Source organism: Bubalus kerabau, chromosome 14 (genome assembly GCF_029407905.1).
Source record: "Bubalus kerabau isolate K-KA32 ecotype Philippines breed swamp buffalo chromosome 14, PCC_UOA_SB_1v2, whole genome shotgun sequence".
Classification (NCBI taxonomy): Eukaryota; Metazoa; Chordata; class Mammalia; order Artiodactyla; family Bovidae; genus Bubalus; species Bubalus kerabau.
Genome location: NC_073637.1, coordinates 78,413,045 through 78,432,827, shown reverse-complemented (window position 1 = coordinate 78,432,827; position 19,783 = coordinate 78,413,045). Strand labels below are relative to the sequence as shown.

At 38.1% G+C, this 19,783-nt stretch overlaps 1 protein-coding gene across 4 annotated transcripts in view; it reads left to right on the top strand.

Annotated features, from left to right (window-relative positions):
• Positions 1–19,783, top strand: part of CPNE3 (copine 3) — a 47,313-nt gene that overhangs the window by 10,602 nt on the left and 16,928 nt on the right. For all 4 annotated transcript variants that reach the window (XM_055546725.1, XM_055546724.1, XM_055546723.1 and 1 more), the window contains exons 2-9: positions 1,627–1,766; positions 2,030–2,209; positions 3,733–3,807; positions 5,061–5,132; positions 9,684–9,767; positions 11,479–11,568; positions 15,867–15,965; positions 19,438–19,524. In XM_055546725.1, coding sequence (XP_055402700.1) covers positions 1,635–1,766; positions 2,030–2,209; positions 3,733–3,807; positions 5,061–5,132; positions 9,684–9,767; positions 11,479–11,568; positions 15,867–15,965; positions 19,438–19,524 — 819 coding nt within the window. In that variant the 5' untranslated portion in view covers positions 1,627–1,634. The remainder of the gene's footprint in view (positions 1–1,626; positions 1,767–2,029; positions 2,210–3,732; positions 3,808–5,060; positions 5,133–9,683; positions 9,768–11,478; positions 11,569–15,866; positions 15,966–19,437; positions 19,525–19,783) is intronic.

The window sequence follows — 19,783 nt, the reverse complement described above, 5'->3', positions numbered from 1 at the left end:
GAGAATGACCGAGATGCTTTCTAGGAGTTATTTGCATTTAGAAACCAGATGACTCCCCAGTAAGCGATCTGTACCATCAGAGAAGCCGTTGTCTAATCCTGGGGACCCTTCCTATCTTCTCTGTCACATGGCTTCCTCTGCCCAACCGCTTGTTCCAGGAACGTCTCCTATTTTCCATACTAAAGGATACAAAATAGTTGCTTCATTTTCTTCCATCATGAAAGACTGCCTATTGCTCTTTAAAAAGCTGAACATTTTAATATAATTTTAATATAATTGAATAAAAACTATTCTGTGCTTCCCCAGTGGCTCAGCAGTAAAGAAACCACCTGTAACGCAGGCTGTAATGACCTAGGCTTCCCCGGTGGCTCAAACTGTAAAAAGTCTGCCTGCAATGTGGGATACCCGGGTTCGATCGCCGGGTGGGGAAGATCTTCCGGAGAAGGAAATGGCAAGCCACTCCTAGTATCCTTGCCTGGAGAATCCTATGGGTGGAGAAGCTTGGCGGGCTACAGTCCATAGTGCCGTGCAAAGAGTTGGGTTGCAAAGAGTTGGGTTGCAAAGAGTCAGACACATGACTGAGCGACGGACACACACTGTCATGCAAAAGACAGTGGAGACTCTGGTTTGATCCCTGGGTTGAGAAGATCCCCTGGAGGAGGAGGGACAACCCTCTCCAGTATCCTTGCCTGAAAAATCCCATGGACAGGGGAGCCTGGTGGGCTACAGTCCATAGTGCCAGTGAAGAGCTGGACACTACTGAAGCAGCTGAGCATGCTCTGTAGATGGTAGTTTGTCAATCTTGTCTGCACATGGAAATTATCCAAGGAGCAACGCCCAGGCTGCACCCTAAACCAGTTAGAGCACATCTCTTTGTGCGGGCCACCAGCCTGAGGGGCTTTGTAAGCACCCCGGGTGATTCCAAGAGCAGCCAGGCTTGAGGACCACTGCTTGAAAACATGCAGGGAGGGGCGCAGGGGTATGTGAGGGTCTTTTATTCCCCAGGTCTGGGTCTTAGCCAAAATTCCTTGAAAACAGCAAGTATCTCACTCAGTATTTTGTCAAATAAACATAGATAAAATTAAGGTTGAGGTTTAATCTGTCTCGTTTTGAAGCAGAAGGCTATGTTTGCCTTTACGTGAAAGGTCATGATTATACTTGGACTTTTTCTGAAGGGTAAAACGTACAGGGAAATGATAAGAAGATTAATATATCTTATTTGCCATCTTGAAAGCTGCATTTTATTGTCACACTGTAAAATGAGTTTTATCCCAGCAAGATAACCTGGCGGAAGCAGTATGATTGGCACGGGGTAATGAGGCATCTTAGTCCCCTGGAGACACATACAACAGTCTTATTCCAGCAAGTCCACTCTGTTATCCTGTTCTGACTGTGTGTCTTAAGAATTTAGGTGTTTCATTAGGAACGCGTGTGCCTTTTTCTTTGTTCTTTTTTTGGCTGCTTCACATAGCTTTCAGGGTCTGAGTTCCCTGACCAGGATCAAACCCGGGCTGGAAGTGAACACAGAGTCGTAGCCGCTGAACCTTGAGGGAAATCCCAAGGAAAGCGTGTGCTTGTTAAAGGCACCGCTTCACTGGCTTACTCATTTCTTTCTTTTTCTCACAGCTCAAGAGATGGCTGCCCAGTGCGTCACAAAGGTGGAGCTGAATATTTCCTGTGACAATCTTCTGGATAAAGACATAGGGTCAAAGTCAGACCCTCTATGTGTGCTATTTTTGAATACGAGTGGTCAACAGTGGTATGAGGTAATATTAAATACTTGCAGCTGAAAAGCCGCCTGAATTGCTTTTTTGACAATATGAAAAGTTTATTTAAAAAATAAAGCCATCTCATCTGTTAGTGCAGTTTTTCAGGCAAATTAGTCCTTGATTGTGAAATATTTCATATACATATAGACGCTTCTTTTAGCTATCATGCCAATATTTAGTCACATGTAGTATATAAAGATAATAAACAAATGCACCTTTCATCTAAAGAAACTTTTTTTGTTTTGGTGTGGTGAATATAGGTTGAGCGCACAGAAAGGATTAAGAATTGCTTGAACCCCAAATTCTCTAAGACATTTATTATTGATTACTACTTTGAAGTGGTTCAGAAATTGAAATTTGGGATTTATGACATCGACAACAAAACTGTCGAGCTGAGCGATGATGACTTCTTGGGAGAATGTGAATGTACCCTTGGACAAGTGAGTATGAATGGTACAAGTGTTTTCTACAGTTGAACCAAAGCATCAGGTGTTTTTTGATAAATTCTCTTTAGTTTAATTGTTGGGCTTTCCAGGTGGCACCAGTGGTAAAGAATCTGCCTGCCAATGCAGAGACTTGGGTTTGATCCCTGGCTTGGGAAGATCCCCTGGAGTAGGAAGTGGCAAGCCACTCTGGTATTCTTGCCTGGAAAATCCCATGGACAGAGGAGCTTGGAGGGATACAGTCCATGGGGCCACAAAGCGTTGGACACGACTGAGCAACTGAGCTTATGTTTGCCTTAAACATTATGGAATTTATCTTACTTTTTATGAGGGTAGGGACCATGGGTTTTTTGCAGAGTGTATATTAGTTCTTATGAGTTAAAGATGTTCCATTTGCCATTTGAATGAATAGTCCCGTTACTCTAGCCGCTTGTCTGCAGTACAGTGTTATTCTTACGTTTAGGTCATAAATGCTGTCAAGGTGACGGCAACTTCTCTGACGTTCTAACTTGCATGACCGATGCCTCTTGACCCCTTGATAGCCCAGCACAGTCCCTGTTCCTGGCTTGCTCCTCCTTTTGCCTTGGGTATGAACCCAACGCCCCCTCGAAAGCCTTCTCTGACACCCTAGAGTCATTTGGGTCAGCCTGCTGTGCTCACTTGATGGTCTTCTCTACTCCTTCTACCTTAATGTTCACCATATTTTATTGTAGTTGCTTAATTTTCTGTCTTTCTAGGATATCACAGGTTGGGTCGGAGCACAGGTGTGTCTGTGGGCTCACCATTGTGCTCCCAGCTTAGTTTGACTTCAAAGGAGAGCCAGTGACCATGTTTATGGGACTTTCAGAGGGAGGGGTTATTTTTTTTCAGTGGGTGACATCTAAGATTTGTCTTTTATGAGTTTATCTTTTAGTCTTGAATTTTTTGGAGATCATTGTATTTCCTGTGTCTCAAGGACAACATGGAGCTGGTCAGATTTCTAAAACTTTGATAGTTGTATCAAAAAGAAAATTAAAGAAGTATTTATTTTTTGGAAAAAAATTACTATATTTAAAATTATAGCAAATTTGAGAAACATACCTGTGTGAGAGTATGTGTGCTTACTGTATTATTTTAATCAAAATGATATCTTATGAGGATCATACATTGAAGTTATATGTCAGTTGAAAAATTGACAGGTAAGCCCTGTTTCCTATAGGGGTTTCGTTTCAGTTTAGGGATTTGTATATGTGATGAGAATCTGGCCCTCTTTTTTCTTTGCAAGGAAGAATTTGAAGTGGTTGATAAAGAAACTAGTGGTGTGGGGAGATTTTATCTGCCAGGATTGGCTCCTTGGGAGTCTTTTCCATTTGGGTGCAGGTGCATTTTGTAATCTCCAAATCTTCAAGGAATGAACTTAATGTTTCCGTTTCTAATAACTTTCTATACTTTATTCTCAACTGTCTTTTGAAAACTGTTTAGTTTAAACGTTTACATGTTGAAGTGAAATAGCCCTTTGTATCACTTTCCGATTTTAACAGATTGTTTCCAGTAAGAAGCTAACGCGACCACTGGTGCTTAAAAATGGCAGACCTGCAGGAAAAGGGAGCATTACGGTAAAATAAGACCCTTTAAAATACAAGTCTTTTGCCTCCTGAGACTTAGCACAAGAGGACAAGCTGAGACTGTGTATATCAGACAGACAGATTCTACAGCAGGCGTTGTCAATTGATCCTGAATGTTGCCCTCCACCCACCCTTGACTTGCCTTAGAGTGATCGCAGATGGAAACTGTGCTGTGCCTAAAAGAAAGTCACACGCATCGTGCTAATGCTTGCCTCTTCCTGATGGAAGCATCGATTCCCAGATTAGGAGGAAATTACGTAATAATGTGAATGGATCAATTTGGCTCTCAACAAATCAAACATAGGCCCCTCGGCATGACAGAAACTTTCCGTAGTGGTTTTGATTCGCGAATGATCTTGTAGTATGACATGGCCATTGAACCGCTCAGCTCTTAACCATGTTTGTGTGTGTGTGTGTGTGTGTGCGCGCATGCGTGTGCACTTTGCTATCTGTCCTCTTGCCTAAATTTTTCCTTGCTGATTGCTGGACCTGGGAAAGTGAATATACGTATTATCTTATTTTAGATTTCAAATTATATAGTGCCATGCTTTTAAATGTTCTAAATGTTCTAGAGTTGCTGTCCGGGTAGTCACAGCTGTCTGAAGAGACAGCTGTCTTACTTTAGCTCTGCCTGGGAATGACTCCCTGAGAGAGTCGTGTTTGAGGATTATTGCAACTATCAAACACATTTCTCTGAGTAGTTTGCTCTAGTTTAGGTGCCATAAGAATGTCCAGTCTGTTGGGGGTGTTGACTTCTATGTGGGGAACAGAGATCATTACAAGTAGTTAGCTTTATGGCTTTTGGGACCATCACAGCCTGGAATTTGTTTTTGAGTAGAGTAAGTCTTTCAGTTACCTTGGATGAAAAATACGGAGCTGATATTTGAATGTGTAATGTTCTCTAGGTATAACTTACCCATGCTTCTTCATCTCTGGAGAGCTCTCGCTAGTGCTGTGCATGGCTTTGATTTTTTCCATCGGAAGAAGGAAGATCCAGTTTTGGCAACAACATTAAAAAGAAAGTTGCATATGTAAATTAGGCGTATTTTGAAAATATATTTATTTCACATGCATAAAGGAAATAATGACAAATCTTTCTTAATGGTACCATTTTGTTACTTATTTTAGACTACCCTGTGTTAGTGTAGACTTTGTATACTATTAGATAACAGAGTAAATCAGTACTTCATGACTGTATCAGAATCCCCAAAACACTTTCTTTTACTTACCTTGTCTACTCATAGATTTCAGCTGAAGAAATAAAGGATAACAGAATTGTCTTGTTTGAAATGGAAGCAAGAAAACTGGATAATAAGGTAGGTGGGTGATGCAGATTTCAACAAGGATATCATCTTTTTTTCCCCTCACATTGGTCACTTTTTGAGAAAATAATAATGCAATTAATATTATGAACTCTGTCATCTAAAGCATCACTTAGAGTGTTATTTCCAATTTCTATTTTCTGGATGTGTGTTTAAGCAGAAGATATTTCTCTTTACCTTTTTCCTCTGGATGTAACCGAAGAGTTTGTATAGCTTAAAAGAAGAGTTAATACAAGCATTAACGTTATTGTAAGAGATATTTTAGAGTGTATTTGAATTACTTAAGGAAAAAAGCAAAAATTCCATGCTTTATTGATTAGATTTTCCTCTTTGGGGCTTCTTAGGTGGTGCTAGTGGTAAAGAATCTGCCTGCCAATGCAGGAGACATAAGAGTCGTGGGTTTGATCCCTGGGTCTGGGAGATCCCCTGGAGGAGGGCTTGGCAATCCACTCCAGTATTCTTGCCTGGAGAATCCCATGGACAGAGGAGCCTGGCGGGCTTCAGTCCATAGCGTCTTAAAGTGTTGGACATGGCTGAAGCACAGATATTGAATCAGAATTCAGCAAAGCCTTTTCTTGTTTGCAGAAGAGAAAGGCTACCCACTCCAGTATTCTGGCCTGGAGAATTCCATGGACTGTATAGTCCACGGGGTCACAAAGAGTTGGACACGACTGAGCAACTTTCACTTTCACTTTCCTTTCTGCATTCAAAATTTAGGATGAGTACTAATAAGAACACTTAAGTGTAGTGTATACCCTGGATTGGAATAATTCTTTGAATGAATTTTGTATTTAATTCTATAATGCAATCAATATTCTTCATCATTTTCATCTACCTTACAATGCAGTTTGCAAATATCTTAGACCAGAGGTCAGTTATTTTTTAAAAAATATTTTGGAAAAATTTAAACATACACAAAAATAGAATAGTATTTCTAAAAAATTCCGTGTTCCCACCACCTATCTTTAAAAATGTTAAAACTCATGACCAATTTTATCTCATCCCTACCCCTATCTACTTTCTCTCCTCCCAGACAGCATATCACTGCATCCGTAAATGTAGATGTATCTCTAAGGACTTTTTAAAGAATACAGTTGGTTAATGTGTCTCTTACATTTTTTAATCTTTACGTTCTCCCCTTCTCTTTACTTCTTCCCTTTCTCTCTATTGCTCTCTTGTTCTCTCTCTCTCCCTCCGTCCTATCCATCCATCCATGGATTTATTCAATAAACTGACTCCTTTGTCCTATAGAAGTTTTCACACACAGTATATGCTAATTAAATCCCTGTGATGTCATGTAATATGTTTGTCTCTCCATATTTTGTTTCCTGATATCTATCAGCTGAAACTGAATCTAGAGGTATGATCTCGTGGCATTTTGAATTGGTATGAATTTCATAGGTGGTGACATTAATTCCATCAAGAAGCTCACATTGTCAAGTTTGTTTTTGGGGGTCTTAGTGACCACTGATGGTAACTACCTAGATATACTGTCTTATTAAGAGCCTTGCTGCTGCTGCTGCTGCTGCTAAGTCGCTTCAGTCGTGTCCGACTCTGTGCGATCCCATAGATGGCAGCCCACCAGGCTCCCCCGTCCCTGGGATTCTCCAGGCAAGAACACTGGAGTGGGTTACCATTTCCTTTTCCAATGCATGAAAGTGAAAAGTGAAAGTGAAAGTGAAGTCATGCCCGACCCTCAGCGACCCCATGGACTGCAGCCTACCAGGCTCCTCCATCCATGGGATTTTCTAGGCAAGAGTACTGGAGTGGGGTGCCATTGCCTTCTCCAATTAAGAGCCTTAAAATAGTGTTATTCTCATGCTGTCATTGCTGCTTCTTTTATTAGCGAGAATACTTCTCTAAAGAGAAGTATCTTTCTTCACATTAGGTATTTATTTATTCCAAGATAGTTTGTCCAGAAAAGGCAAGCTGAGGTGTTTGATTTTTTTTTTAATATTTACTATTTTTTAGAAGAATAAATATCTCTAAATGTGACTTTTACAGAAGAACTTAAAATTTTTTTTTTTTTTTTAGTATTTCTAGAAACTCTATTAATACTTATTGATGCTTAAAGTATCCTAAGTTTGACCTATGGGAGGGAACCTATTTAAGTTTGTTCCTGAGCCATTTGGCACGGTCTCAGAAGTCTTTGGCTAGCTTCTAGCTCTGTGGCATGACAGATGTTCCATGCTTATTTTATCTAATTTCTGCCCCAGATTGGCAGGTTAAAGGGAGCTTTTCTATGGTGAGTCCATGATGTGGTACTAGGGGTGCTTAATGTTTATTGATTGCTGTTGCTCATTCTTTCTAGGACTTTTCAGTAGATAGCTATTGGAAAGTCTTTTCTTTTTTAAGGAAAACTAAATCGTAAACTTGTATAACAAATTCCAATTCAAATGTAAAATTACAAGGCTGTTATTTCTTTAATTCTGTAGTTGCACCTATTTTTACTTATTTCAAATGTTGACTCATAAGGAAACTAACATAACTGCTTATGTTTTGCCCTATATAATATCTAACAGTTTAAGAATACAAATATACATGTTATAGCAAAAATATTTTTACTGGAAATAGTTTGAGCTTTCTTTTTGCCTTTAGGGTTATATATTCCACTTGAATTATACGAATTTAATTCTTGGGTTTTAAAGGAATAATTATTCTCCAAGTGGTTATGCTGTAACATTAACACATAATCAAATTTTGCTTTTGATATTTAGAGATTGCTTTAAAATTTTTTGGGTTTAATTTTGCTTTATAATCATGTACAAGATGGTTCCAAACCCAATAGAAAACAAGGTATATTCAAGAAATTTAGCTTCTTTCCCTGTCCACGCTGCAGTTTTTTCTCTTGCTGTATTTTATTCGTTTGTAAAATTTATATTTAATGGCTTAATCCTTCATTTTCCAAAAAATGAAGCGTTTTTTTTGTGTGTATGTACACCTGTGTCTCTCTGTGTGTATATAAATGTACAAATAGATAGATATGGATGTATATGTCATATAGGTAGATATGAGTGTGCACGCCTGTGTATATGTGTATATTTACATTTCCACACCCCAGCCCAGCCCCAGTCTTTGATTAAGTGTAGCATGATATATTAATTTTACCCATGCATTTCTCTGCCTTGTTCTTTTGACTTAACTTATCCTGGAGATCAGAGTCGGGGTCTTTTACTTCTTGTTTTAGTTCTACTGTTGACAGTTTCATGAACGGTCAAGCAGGGTCTGTTTTTTGACCTTCATTATAGTAATAATGATATTCTACCTTTCTCAAAAGATTATCTCTAAGATAAAAGAGACAGAGGACGTTCATGTGCTTTTGGGAAAGTTAGCTTCTCTAGGTATAATATTGTTCCTAGTTTTATAAAATGAAGCATAGAGAGGCTTATTACATTGCTTAAATTCTTCTTAGAGAGCAGGTTAAATTTTAAAAGTTCTGTGTAGTCTTTGTGTTTTTATTTTTGACTATGAGGGATGTGTTCCTTTCTTAACATTAAACTATGCTGAGGAGGGAAATAATATTATCTTAGTTCTTAATTTAATATTGAAGTAAATTCAAGACTGAAATAAATCTTCAGTTTAGGAATGTATCTGCTTACATTCCTGTGGGCTTAACCAATGTCTTTTCACTTTCACAAATAATAAGTAGTAATGCTAAGGAGGATAGAAATTTCAAAATGAAGATAAATGAAAATGAGAAAGTAAAGTCATCCACAATCTTACTATCTTTTACCTTTGTGCATCTTTCCAGAATTTTATCTCCCTGTGGAAGAGTATCTGTGTGTGTGTGTGTGTAAGATGGCCATAAGGGGACGTTTGAACCCTCACTGTGCTTGCGCGTTGTACAGGAGAGCTGTGCCGTGGTGAATTACAGAGGAAATAGGGTGCGCCTTGTGCTCTCCAAGCACTTCTGTTGTGCACTTCACGTGTCTCCTTGTCTGTGCTCCCTTGCGTTTGTGTAAAGAAACGTGTGGGATTACCGAACGGGTATTGGACATAGAAGGGTAAGATATGAAATCAAGGCTCAGATCCAACAATTCATTAGATGTGTGATTTTGGCAAAGTCTTTAACTCCTCTGAATCCAGTTTGTCCTGTCTCTCGTGGAGCTAGTACGACTACTGTATGGGATCATTTATAAAAGACTACTTAGTGCTGTGTGAATGAGTGAATGCTACTAATAATGAAAACAAGCTAAAAGCGTCCTGTGTTGGTAATGGGTTCTGTTGATCACTGTATTTTAAAGCCATCATGTGTTTTGAGATGTAAGGGTGTAAGGATAATGAGCATTTATCAGGAATGCCTTAAAAGTTCTCCTCGTAGACTTCAGCAGGTTTATGTTTGTGAGGAATGTATTGGGATTTGTATTTACTGCTGTATTATACTGTATATATATATATATATATATATATATATATATATATATATATATATATATCTGTACTATAGAATTAAACTTCAGGTACTACAGACATGTCACATATACAAAGTGTGGTTTCACATGTTTTAGGAGGAGAATAATTGCTTTGCTTTTTATTTTAATATAGGATCTATTTGGGAAGTCAGATCCTTACCTAGAATTCCACAAGCAGACATCTGATGGAAATTGGCTAATGGTTCATCGAACGGAGGTGAATACCTGAATTTGAAAAGTAGGGTTGAAGTTTCCTTTGGAATTGTGGTAATCTGAATTTTAAAAATGTATGTATTTATAAAAATATTCATCTGAATTCAGACGCATATAACTGGCAGAGACACAAGGTCAGCGTGCTCGTTTCTTTTTTTTTAATGAGAAGGTGCTGCTATGCTTAGTTGTTTTTAAATTCTTTACTTTTGGCTCAGCTGGGTCTTTGCTGCTGCCCACGGGCTTTCTGCAGTTGCAGTGAGTGGGCTCTGCTCTCTAGGGTGGTGCCCGGGCTTCTCATACTGCTGGCTTCTCCAGTGGGCCGAGGGCTCCAGGCGTGCGGTTCAGTGGTCGCGGCACTCACGGGCTTAGTTGCCCCAAGGCCTGTGGGATGCTCCAGGGACTGAACCTGTGTCTCCCACGTTGGTGGGTGGATTCTTCACCTCTGGGCCCCCAGGGATGTCCCTCTGCCTTACTTTTAAAATCCTGTAAAGGTCACTGAAACGTATGCAAGTGTGTCCTTCACCAGATTTATCCAACGGTCACACCTGCACACGGGTGTGTGCTCTCTCTTGTTCACGCCCACGTCCATGCCCTTCTGCAAAACTATCCTAATGTAGGCAGCAGACATCGTGGCTCTTCACCTTTAACTGCTACAGGTATTTCTCAAGAACAAAGGCGTTTCTCTACACCTGCATAACTGAGAGAGTTAGCATTGATTTAGTAACATTATTTACTATACCATTCATCTTCAGATCCTCCCAATTTCCCCAAACACGTTTTTTATGTGTTTTGTTTTGTGTAATACAGGATCCATTCCAGGTTCACATTTTGCATTTGGCTATTATGTTCCCAGGACTCCCCAGGTGACTCAGTGGTAAAGAACCCTCCTGCCAATGCAGGAGACGTGGGTTCCATCTCTGGGTTGGGAAGATCCCCTGGAGAAGGAAATGGCAACCCACTCCTGTATTCTTGCCTGGGAAATCCCATGGACAGAGGAGATGGACTGGCTATGGTCCATGGGGTCACAAAGAGTCAGACACGACTTAGTGACTAAACAACAACAAATTAGTCTTTAAGCACTATCTTATTTTATGTGAAATTATGTTGTCAGTTGACCTTGTACTTACCCTATCCTGTCTGGAATGAACTATTTCTCTTAGGAAGCCTGATTTTTCCTTTAAGAGGGTAGGATTTGCACAGCAGGGTATGAGTGCTCATTACTGTTGAGCACTTTTAGACCTTTTCAGTGGACATAAATGAGAAATATGTTTGTGTATATATGTTTATATATATTAAACATTAAAAAAACCTAAAATCATAAATTTACACCATTTTTCTCATTCAAATCGAACATAGCAAGATCCTTTCCCAACTTTTCTTATTCCATATTTGAATCTTGTGTCCTGCAGTGAAAACTCTGGTTTCCAACAAAACCAATAATCTTCTGTAATTTGTAAGTGCATCTTGTAATGGCTGGATATATTTCCCAGTTTTTTTTCTTTCTCAGAATGTGTATTGACTAGACAGTCCCTCACATTTTTCATATAACAGGTGTACAATATGGTCCTGGCTAGATTTTCACTGATGAAGTTGGGTGGGTGAAGAGGTGAAGGATGAATGGTGTGCCTGGTGGGAACCTGGGAAAGACAAGAGCAGAACATTGATGATGAATGGAATGTTTTTCTAACTGACCTTTATTATTATTTTTTAAATAGGTTGTTAAAAACAACTTGAATCCTGTTTGGAGGCCTTTTAAGATCTCTCTTAACTCTCTGTGCTATGGAGATATGGATAAAACTATTAAGGTAATTTGAAATTATATATATATATTATGTACACACATACACACTCACTGCTTTTATAAATTAATTCATTGGCTAGTACTTAAAGAAAGTAAATGATGTAAGTTTGAATTTTATGTATATTTAGGAATGCTAAAATAGAAATGTTTCTGATAAGCAGTCAGTCTAAAGGAGCAGAGACATTTTGAGTGATCTGTTGACCTGTTGAATGCTTAATCAAACATTGTGGTTTTTATTTTATTCTTCACTTTTAAAAATAAAATATTAAAGTCTTCCCTACTTTTTAATACGATTCTTCTGCTCTGTGAATAGAAACGGTTAACTGCACTCTTTGCCTTTGGTGTGTCCCTTGCAATAAAAATAGGTATTACTTTAACTGAGAACCCAGAGCTTCCTTCTGCCTTCAGCGCAGAGCACAATCGTGGCGACACTCCCCATCACTGATTCTCAGTTCAGTTCAGTCGCTCAGTCGTGTCTGACTCTTCGTGACCCCATGGACTGCAGCATGCCAGGCCTCCCTGTCCATCACCAACTCCCAGAGCTCAGAGGAAGGTATAATTTATTACAACATTTGGATGGCTTTAGTTTTAGAGTTTTTAAAGGAAAGCAAAGTAGAAGCAGGGAACTGCAGCAGATAGCTAAGAATTTTTTTAAATGTTTTTACTTCTAGCCAATATAGATATATTCTTTTAAAGACACTTCTATATTAGTCACCTTTTTACATAAGATTCCCGATAGGAGCCTTTTCATGTATTGCAGAGGTCAGCAAACAGGGGTGAGTTTTTTGTTTATTTGTTTTATTTTTTTTTTTCTTTTGATAATTAGTATGGTGAAAGCAGGAAAGGTCATGAAGGGACCTGGAGTCAAACCACAGTCCAAGTCTTGACTTAGACCTTTAACCAGCTAAGGGATCTTGAGCAGGTTATCTAACTTCCTTACTTAACTTCCTTACTTATATAATGGAGAACATAATGTCTATATGGCAAAATAAAATCAGGATTAAATTAATGTACGTGAAAAGTTTCATAAACTGTTAAACACAGTAGAGATGCTATTATTATTGAAAACCATTTCATTTCTTAGATCCATAAATTTTTTCCTCATTTTTCAGAGAACTTGAAAGATCAATATGATTTGTGTGATATTTCAAACAGCATTGAAAATTTTGGTACAAAATAAATAGAAAAGTAGCTTTGTACATTACTTTGGTCAACTATAAAAAATGCACAGCCTGAGAGTTTTGAGTTAAGTTTTATTTGGGACAATCTGAGGGCTGCAGAGACAGCACCTCGGAGAGCTCTGAGAAACTGTTCCAGAGAGGCAGGGGAAAGGTCAGTGTTTATGTGATTTTGGTAAAGGGGGGAATACATGCAATCAAGCACAGGTTTTCCCTAAAGGTTTCTACGAGTCTTGTGAAGCTTCTGCTAGTCATGAGAAACCGTCGTGACCGTGAAGGATTTTAGTGTTTTTCTAGATATGCGGAGATGCAAGAATTGGCTTCATAAAATCAGCTCCTGCGAGTATTTAACTGTCTGAAGACCTGTCCTGCCAGTTTTTCCTGAACACAGAGTGCCTCCCTTCTGCTCTCCACCCTAAACTCCTCCAGGGGCCATTAAAGGTCTGCAGCTGCTGCGTCACTTGATTTAATCCCTGTAGAGGTGATGGCAAGCCCCCACGGAGAGGACCAATCTGTGGTTGACACTCTTTACTGTTATATTAAATCTAGACCTTTTGCTTTTCACATTAAAAGTAATAAGTTAAGGCTTCATTAGATCTAAGAAGTAAGAAAGGCTAGGGAAAAAATGCCTAAACTCTGATTGTAATAACATGTTAACAACAAAACAATATTTCTTAAACTTCTTTTTTTTGTGCACAGCCTCATGCTCACAGGGCTATTTTATTATAGTAAGTAAACTGATTTTTTGAGCTTTCTCTGATGAACGTCTTCATTCTTAAAAAGATTCTCCACTTGTTTTCACTATACGCCGGTTGGTTTGCCACCCCATCTCTGTCTTTCTTTAGTTCTGTATTTCTTTGCAGTCATCAGAAAGTCATCTATCACTGATTCTCTTGGTGTTTGGAAATTGCTTAGAGGTGTAGTAAAGAGTTATAGAACAGAGAATAGAGTCGGAATCATTGGTAATTTCTTTGTTGCAGTGTGAACGTCCCAGTGTTACCATTCTAGCATGGGTTATTATTTTCATAAGAGTCTGTGAATGAAGAATAACCATGCATGTTTAAACTGAGAATGCATTAGTGAATGTAGTATTGTGTGATGTGTGCATTCTTTTGCATATATACATATGCACATATGTATATATGTGTACATTTCAGGTTCACAGACTACTGAAGCTGTTGTTGAAAACAGCTAATAGTACTGGTTTTTGAATTCTTGAGAAGAGAAATTAAATGACATAAATCGTTACACCCTTTGCCTCAAACTGTACCTGAACACATGTCAGCATAATAAATGTCACATTTTCCTTTAACATCTAACATTTGTCTTTGATGGGGCAACAGTGAACTTTTCTTACGTGTTTATTATAGTGAGTTATCAGGAATTACATTTTAAAAATGTTTTTGCATTCCCAGAAGTTTTGGACAGTCTAAACATGAACTGTTTTAGCTCTTCCATAAATTTTGTTTAAATAAAATCTTGGTCTTATCAAAGCCTGATCTTCTTGTCTTAGGTATAAATTGGAGTTTCCTGAATGCAAATCTAAAATCCAATGTTCTGTTTTCTGTATTAAAAAAAAAAAACCTCTTAAAAATGAAATTATTAAAATATTATTTTAACTTTAATTTTAATTCCTCTAGAAAAATTATTGATATCATTAATTTTCTGTCAGATAAAGGGCTTTTGGTTTAAAAATTGAGTATGAAAAAAATAAAAATGAGTATCAGATGTATAGATCAAGAGTTAGTGACTGAAGTACTGGAAACAAATAAAAGCATTTACTGTTACTCAGAATTGCAATTCTAGACCTAGTTTGTATTCATTTATTGATCATTTGATTTTTAGTCTTGAAAAATAATGAAAATATATGGAATGAAAGACTTCCTGTTTTGATAAGCACTCAATTCACTTTTCATAGAACTGAGGAAGAAAAATCACCTTGCTTGGTGCCTATATATAAATCCTGAGTGTTTTAGCTTGATGATTAATATAACTTTGTAAAGGATTATAGCATAGGGTAAATGCAAATTGCTTTTCAATTATAGACTTTTATCTTAAATCACAGGCTCTAGAAGTATTCAAAAGTTTCCTTGGCACAGATTTGCTTTGTCGGTTACCACACAAGATAGGTCATCTTCTAAGACTGTTAAATTCTTCTGTCTACCTGACATCCTCAGCAGATGCTGTGTGCAGTACATGTAATGAATGTTTGCAGGAAGAAATGTTTGTAATTATAAAGCAGTATAAAAACTTAAGTTATTTATGATCACAGTGAGCACTTCTGCTTGCTAAGAGTTCACACCGTGTTAATTTTCTCACTGCAATGAATATTCAGATATTCTTGTGAATATTTACTCTTTGACAGCATCTGCCAACATGGAAATCAGATACTGTCAGATCTCTTCCATGTGTTTTCAGAAACAGTGAGCATTTAATGGAAGCCATAGCTCAGACTGGACTTGGCCTTGTCTTATATGGAAACAGCGTTGTGATGGCCCAGTGTAGACACTTCCTCAGTGGGTTAAATACTGTTTTCCTGGAATTTTCCTTTTCATTGTGGGAGTTGTGATCCTCAGAATGATGCAAATCCAACTTCATTGAATCGAACTCCTAAAAGAAGCCAAGCCTCACCAGATTGCAGCTAATGAAATACATTTTCCATAGTTATAAACCATCTAGAATTTAATTATATGATTTTTAGCTGCCTAGGATACTGACTTCCTTTCTTCCTTCAGATAGATAATGGCTTTTAGCCACTGTAAAATAGCAAGGTGAAAAGTGGGCAAGAGAGAAGGTCTAATTGCATTTCAGTTTTATTAGAACTTGTAAAGGGCATATGCAAGAACTGGAAACTGGTCAACATGGAATTTCAACAGTATTTGTGTTTTTCATGTGCCTGCAATCTGTCTTAGAATCCCATCCCAAGAATAGCCAGGGCTTGAAAGGGTTTCAGTATTATTCCTCTAGGAACTTAGTTCCTGCTTCTCCAAGTAGGACTGTGTATTAAACATTTTCACTTATTTGAATTAAAAGTGCACTTCTTGGTAAGTCCCATTTATTGCAACCGGTTCTTTTAAACAAGATTGTATATATTTTTATATATTTATATTATGCTTCCTTATAGGTAGAGTGTTATGATTATGATAACGATGGGTCACATGATCTCATTGGAACCTTTCAAACCACAATGACAAAACTGAAAGAAGCCTCCAGAAGCTCACCTGTGAGTCGTGCCTTTGTTATTTGAGTATACCTTATACTTGGCCCTGTATTTATTACTTCATTTTTTTCTCTTGAAATAGCAAATAGCTTTCCTTGCTTTTACTCTATAATATGTAATATTCTGAAATCTGTGGATTTTGTTTAAGTAGTCAGATGATTCAAAATTCTTGCTTGGGGTGAGTTTACATTTGTATTTGGAGGTTTGGTTTCCTTTTGCTATGGACAAATTATGTGGTTTGTTTGAAAAGCCTTCGTTTTAAAGATCTTGGCATTTCATTGGCCACAATAATTAATATCTACATGAGACAAATACCAAGGCTTAAATTGTGGACATTTATTCTCCTTTTGGATACTTTAGAAATTGGCTTTTACCTTCTCTCCCTCTCTGACATGTCCTTGCCCAAAGGAAGGATAAAAGCATAGTTATACTACTTCAAATTATGTAGTATTAAGCTGCCATCTAATGGACTGATTTTGTTAGGATCATTTGTTTGCCTTAATTGCATTCAGTTTGTTAGTTAGCATCCCCACATATTTCTACGATTGCTTCTGAAACTTTCCTGTCTCTATGGCAAAGTGCCTAAAAACTATTCCAGAGTGTTTTTTATAAATAAAACTTATAAACTGCTTCCCTCTTACTTAACTTTCTAGTTTGAATGAAATAAGTTAATTCTCTTTTTAGCTTACCTAGAATAATCTGAAATGTTTTTACCTGCTTAGTGACCTGAATAATGCTCTTGTATATAGCATTTGCTTTTGAAAATCCAAACATGAAGTTTAAAAGGTAAGAGATTATGGTCAGATGGAAAGGTCTTTTTTACCAAGTTATGTGAGTGAAGTGACCCAAAAGAAGATACTGATAGTTTTAGATCAAAACTTAAATACTAAATGAATAAATAAAACTTAATAGCTTTTTGATTTACATAATTGGGAGAAATGAGTTTTGAGCTAACATAGTGGGACTAGAATTCTCAGTAGGTCATACAGAGATCTCTAGTCCTATCTCTATGGGCTTGCCATGTGGCTCAGGGGTAAAGAATCCTCCTGCCAATGCAGAAGATGTGGATTTGATCCCTGGGTCAGGAAGATCCCCTGGAGTAAGAAATGGCAACCCACTCCAGTATTCTTGTCTGGAGAATTCCGTGGACAGAGGAGCCTGGTGGGCTATAGTCCATGGGGTCACAACGAGTCCGACATGACTGAGTGACTGAGCTCACAGTCCTGTTCTTCCCCTGTGGTCACAAAGCCCAGGTACTTGTGTAGCAGAAGTACTCGTGTGAAGTAAGAAGGGCTTTTCCAACCACGCCTAATGGTTTAAATGCAAAGGTTGAATTAACAGTTTAAATAAAAACAACAGTAAAATTCAGCTGTAAATATTCTGCTGAAAGATATATATGTTTATTTTTAAGGGCAGAAATAATGGAAAATTGTGACAATCTGAACATTTCTATAAAGCAAGCTTCCTAAAAGAACTAAACATGAGGAGTGATGTGTATCTTTGTTTCGCTGGTTTCAGTTTGTTGTTATGTTGCAGAACCAGTAAATGACCTGTTTTTAGAAGAGAATGAATCAGAAACTAACTGTGTAATACTTCACAGAGCATGTAGGTGATGGTGGTTTAGTCGCTAAGTTGTGGCTGACTCTTGCGACCCCATGAACCATAACTCGCCAGGCTCCTCTGTCCAGGGGATGTTCCAGGCAAGAATACTGGAGCAAGTTGCCATTCCCTTCTCCAGGGTATCTTCCTGACTCAGGAATCGAACCCGGGTCTCCTGCACTGCAGGCAGCTGATTTACCAACCGAGCTATGTGGGAAGCCCCTTCAGTTCCTAAAAGGGGACATTAATCCTACATTACAAGGTTGTTGGCAGAATTACATGAGATAATTGATGGAAAAATAAAGCGTTCGGGGTCTAGGAGCTCACTCCTTTGGTGCAGTTGAGGAGAGGATGCCGTCTTAGCATGTGGAACTCTCCTAAATCGAGCTAACTTGGTCCTTCCCTCCCCCATGATAGAATGAGGCTTTTAATACTGTTGCAGTGACAAGGTTCACCCACTCGATCTTCAAAGGCAGGACTCTAGCTTATCAACTCTGTGTTCAGGACCTAGAACAGTGCTTGTTGCTTGGGTGGATACTGTAAAAATGTGGATAAATGAAGTGAAGTAATGTAGCCTTTTACCAGTGAGAGTTCTGTTTAGGGCATTTCTGCATCTCTAATATTCAATAATTAGTGTGTATGATGGAGAAGGCAATGGCAACCCACTCCAGTACTCTTGCCTAGAAAATCCCATGGACGGAGGAGCCTGGTGGGCTGCAGTCCATGGGGTCGCGAAGAGTCAGATACGACTGAGCGACTTCACCTTGACTTTTCACTTTCATGCGTTGGAGAAGGCAATGGCAACCCACTCCAGTGTTTTTGCCTGGAGAATCCCAGGGACGGGGGAGCCTGGTGGGCTGCCATCTATGGGGTCGCACAGAGTCGGACACGACTGAAGCGACTTAGCAGCAGCAGCAGCAGCAGTGTGTATGATAATGACTGAAACTCTGGCAGGATCCTAAACCATCAAGAGATTTTTTTTTAAACATCATTTTGTTTGGTATCATTGTTTCAAAGGTATTTTTAAATGTTTGATTCTTAGAAAATTAGTAATGCCTCTGGCTAAAGTATGTAAGTTGCTTTCTATTGATCAGAAGAGGTGACTTAGCCAGTATTCACTGAGTGTCTCTTAATATTTGGCAAGACAGTGAGAATTTCAGGGTATAACTTGGAAGTGACTGTACCCTAGCTATGAAAAAAATTAATGAAATGAAACAGTTGAGATTAATGCCAAGTATGTAAGTTTTATGTAGTTGTGGAAGCTTAATGAGAGAGATGGCAATCAGAGAAGACCAGAACAGGAGTTGATGCTATGGAGAAGGATGACCCGAGCCAAGCCTTCCAGAGGCATAGTGAGTAGGAGTTGGAAGGGAAGATGGTCTGTTTGTGGGAAGAAGACATTAGATCTGTTTCTATGCATATTCCCAGTGGAAAGAGATGATCTTTGCTGCGTATTTTACCGTAGAGTTGGGCTTCATATATTTCTGTTTTCTGATGGTTGTTTTTTTTCTTTTTTAAGCAGTATGTTTTTGTACTTTGTGTGGGTGACAGCTAAAAATAATATTTTATTTCTTTTGTTATAAAGAAAAAGGATGATTACTTGGAGCGTTTATAAGGAAATGATCTACAAAGGAAACATTTATACTTAGAAACTATTTTAAAAGGTACAAAATTTTAGAAGTGCTTTTAGGAAATGGGACTGATAAATATTTCATATATATAATATAGCATGCAATTGTTTCACAGTTGTATTTTGTAACAGACCTATATCAGTAGATGGTTTGTTTCTAAGAGAAAAAAGTCATTCACTTAAATTTACATTGGCATTTTCTAATATCACTAATAATATTGAACATTTTGTCTTTTCTTCCTACAGGTTGAATTTGAATGCATAAATGAAAAAAAGAGGCAAAAGAAGAAAAGCTACAAGAATTCAGGGGTGATCAGTGTGAAACAGTGTGAGGTCGGTTGCTCTTGACAGCTTATAGTGTAATGAGATCACATTTTAAGTTCTTCCATCAATATGGTGTATATCACACAAACACTTTGAACAGTTGAAAATACATGAGCATCTGGGCCCCTTTAGAGAAGAAAATAGGATATAGTAGAGAATTCTTTCAAGTAACTTTGCTTCCAAGATTTGACAGCTCTCTAACAAAGGAAAAATTAAAGTTTTTCCTTATCTTAGGAAATACTGGGCACCATTGGTGTTTTTCTGGTGC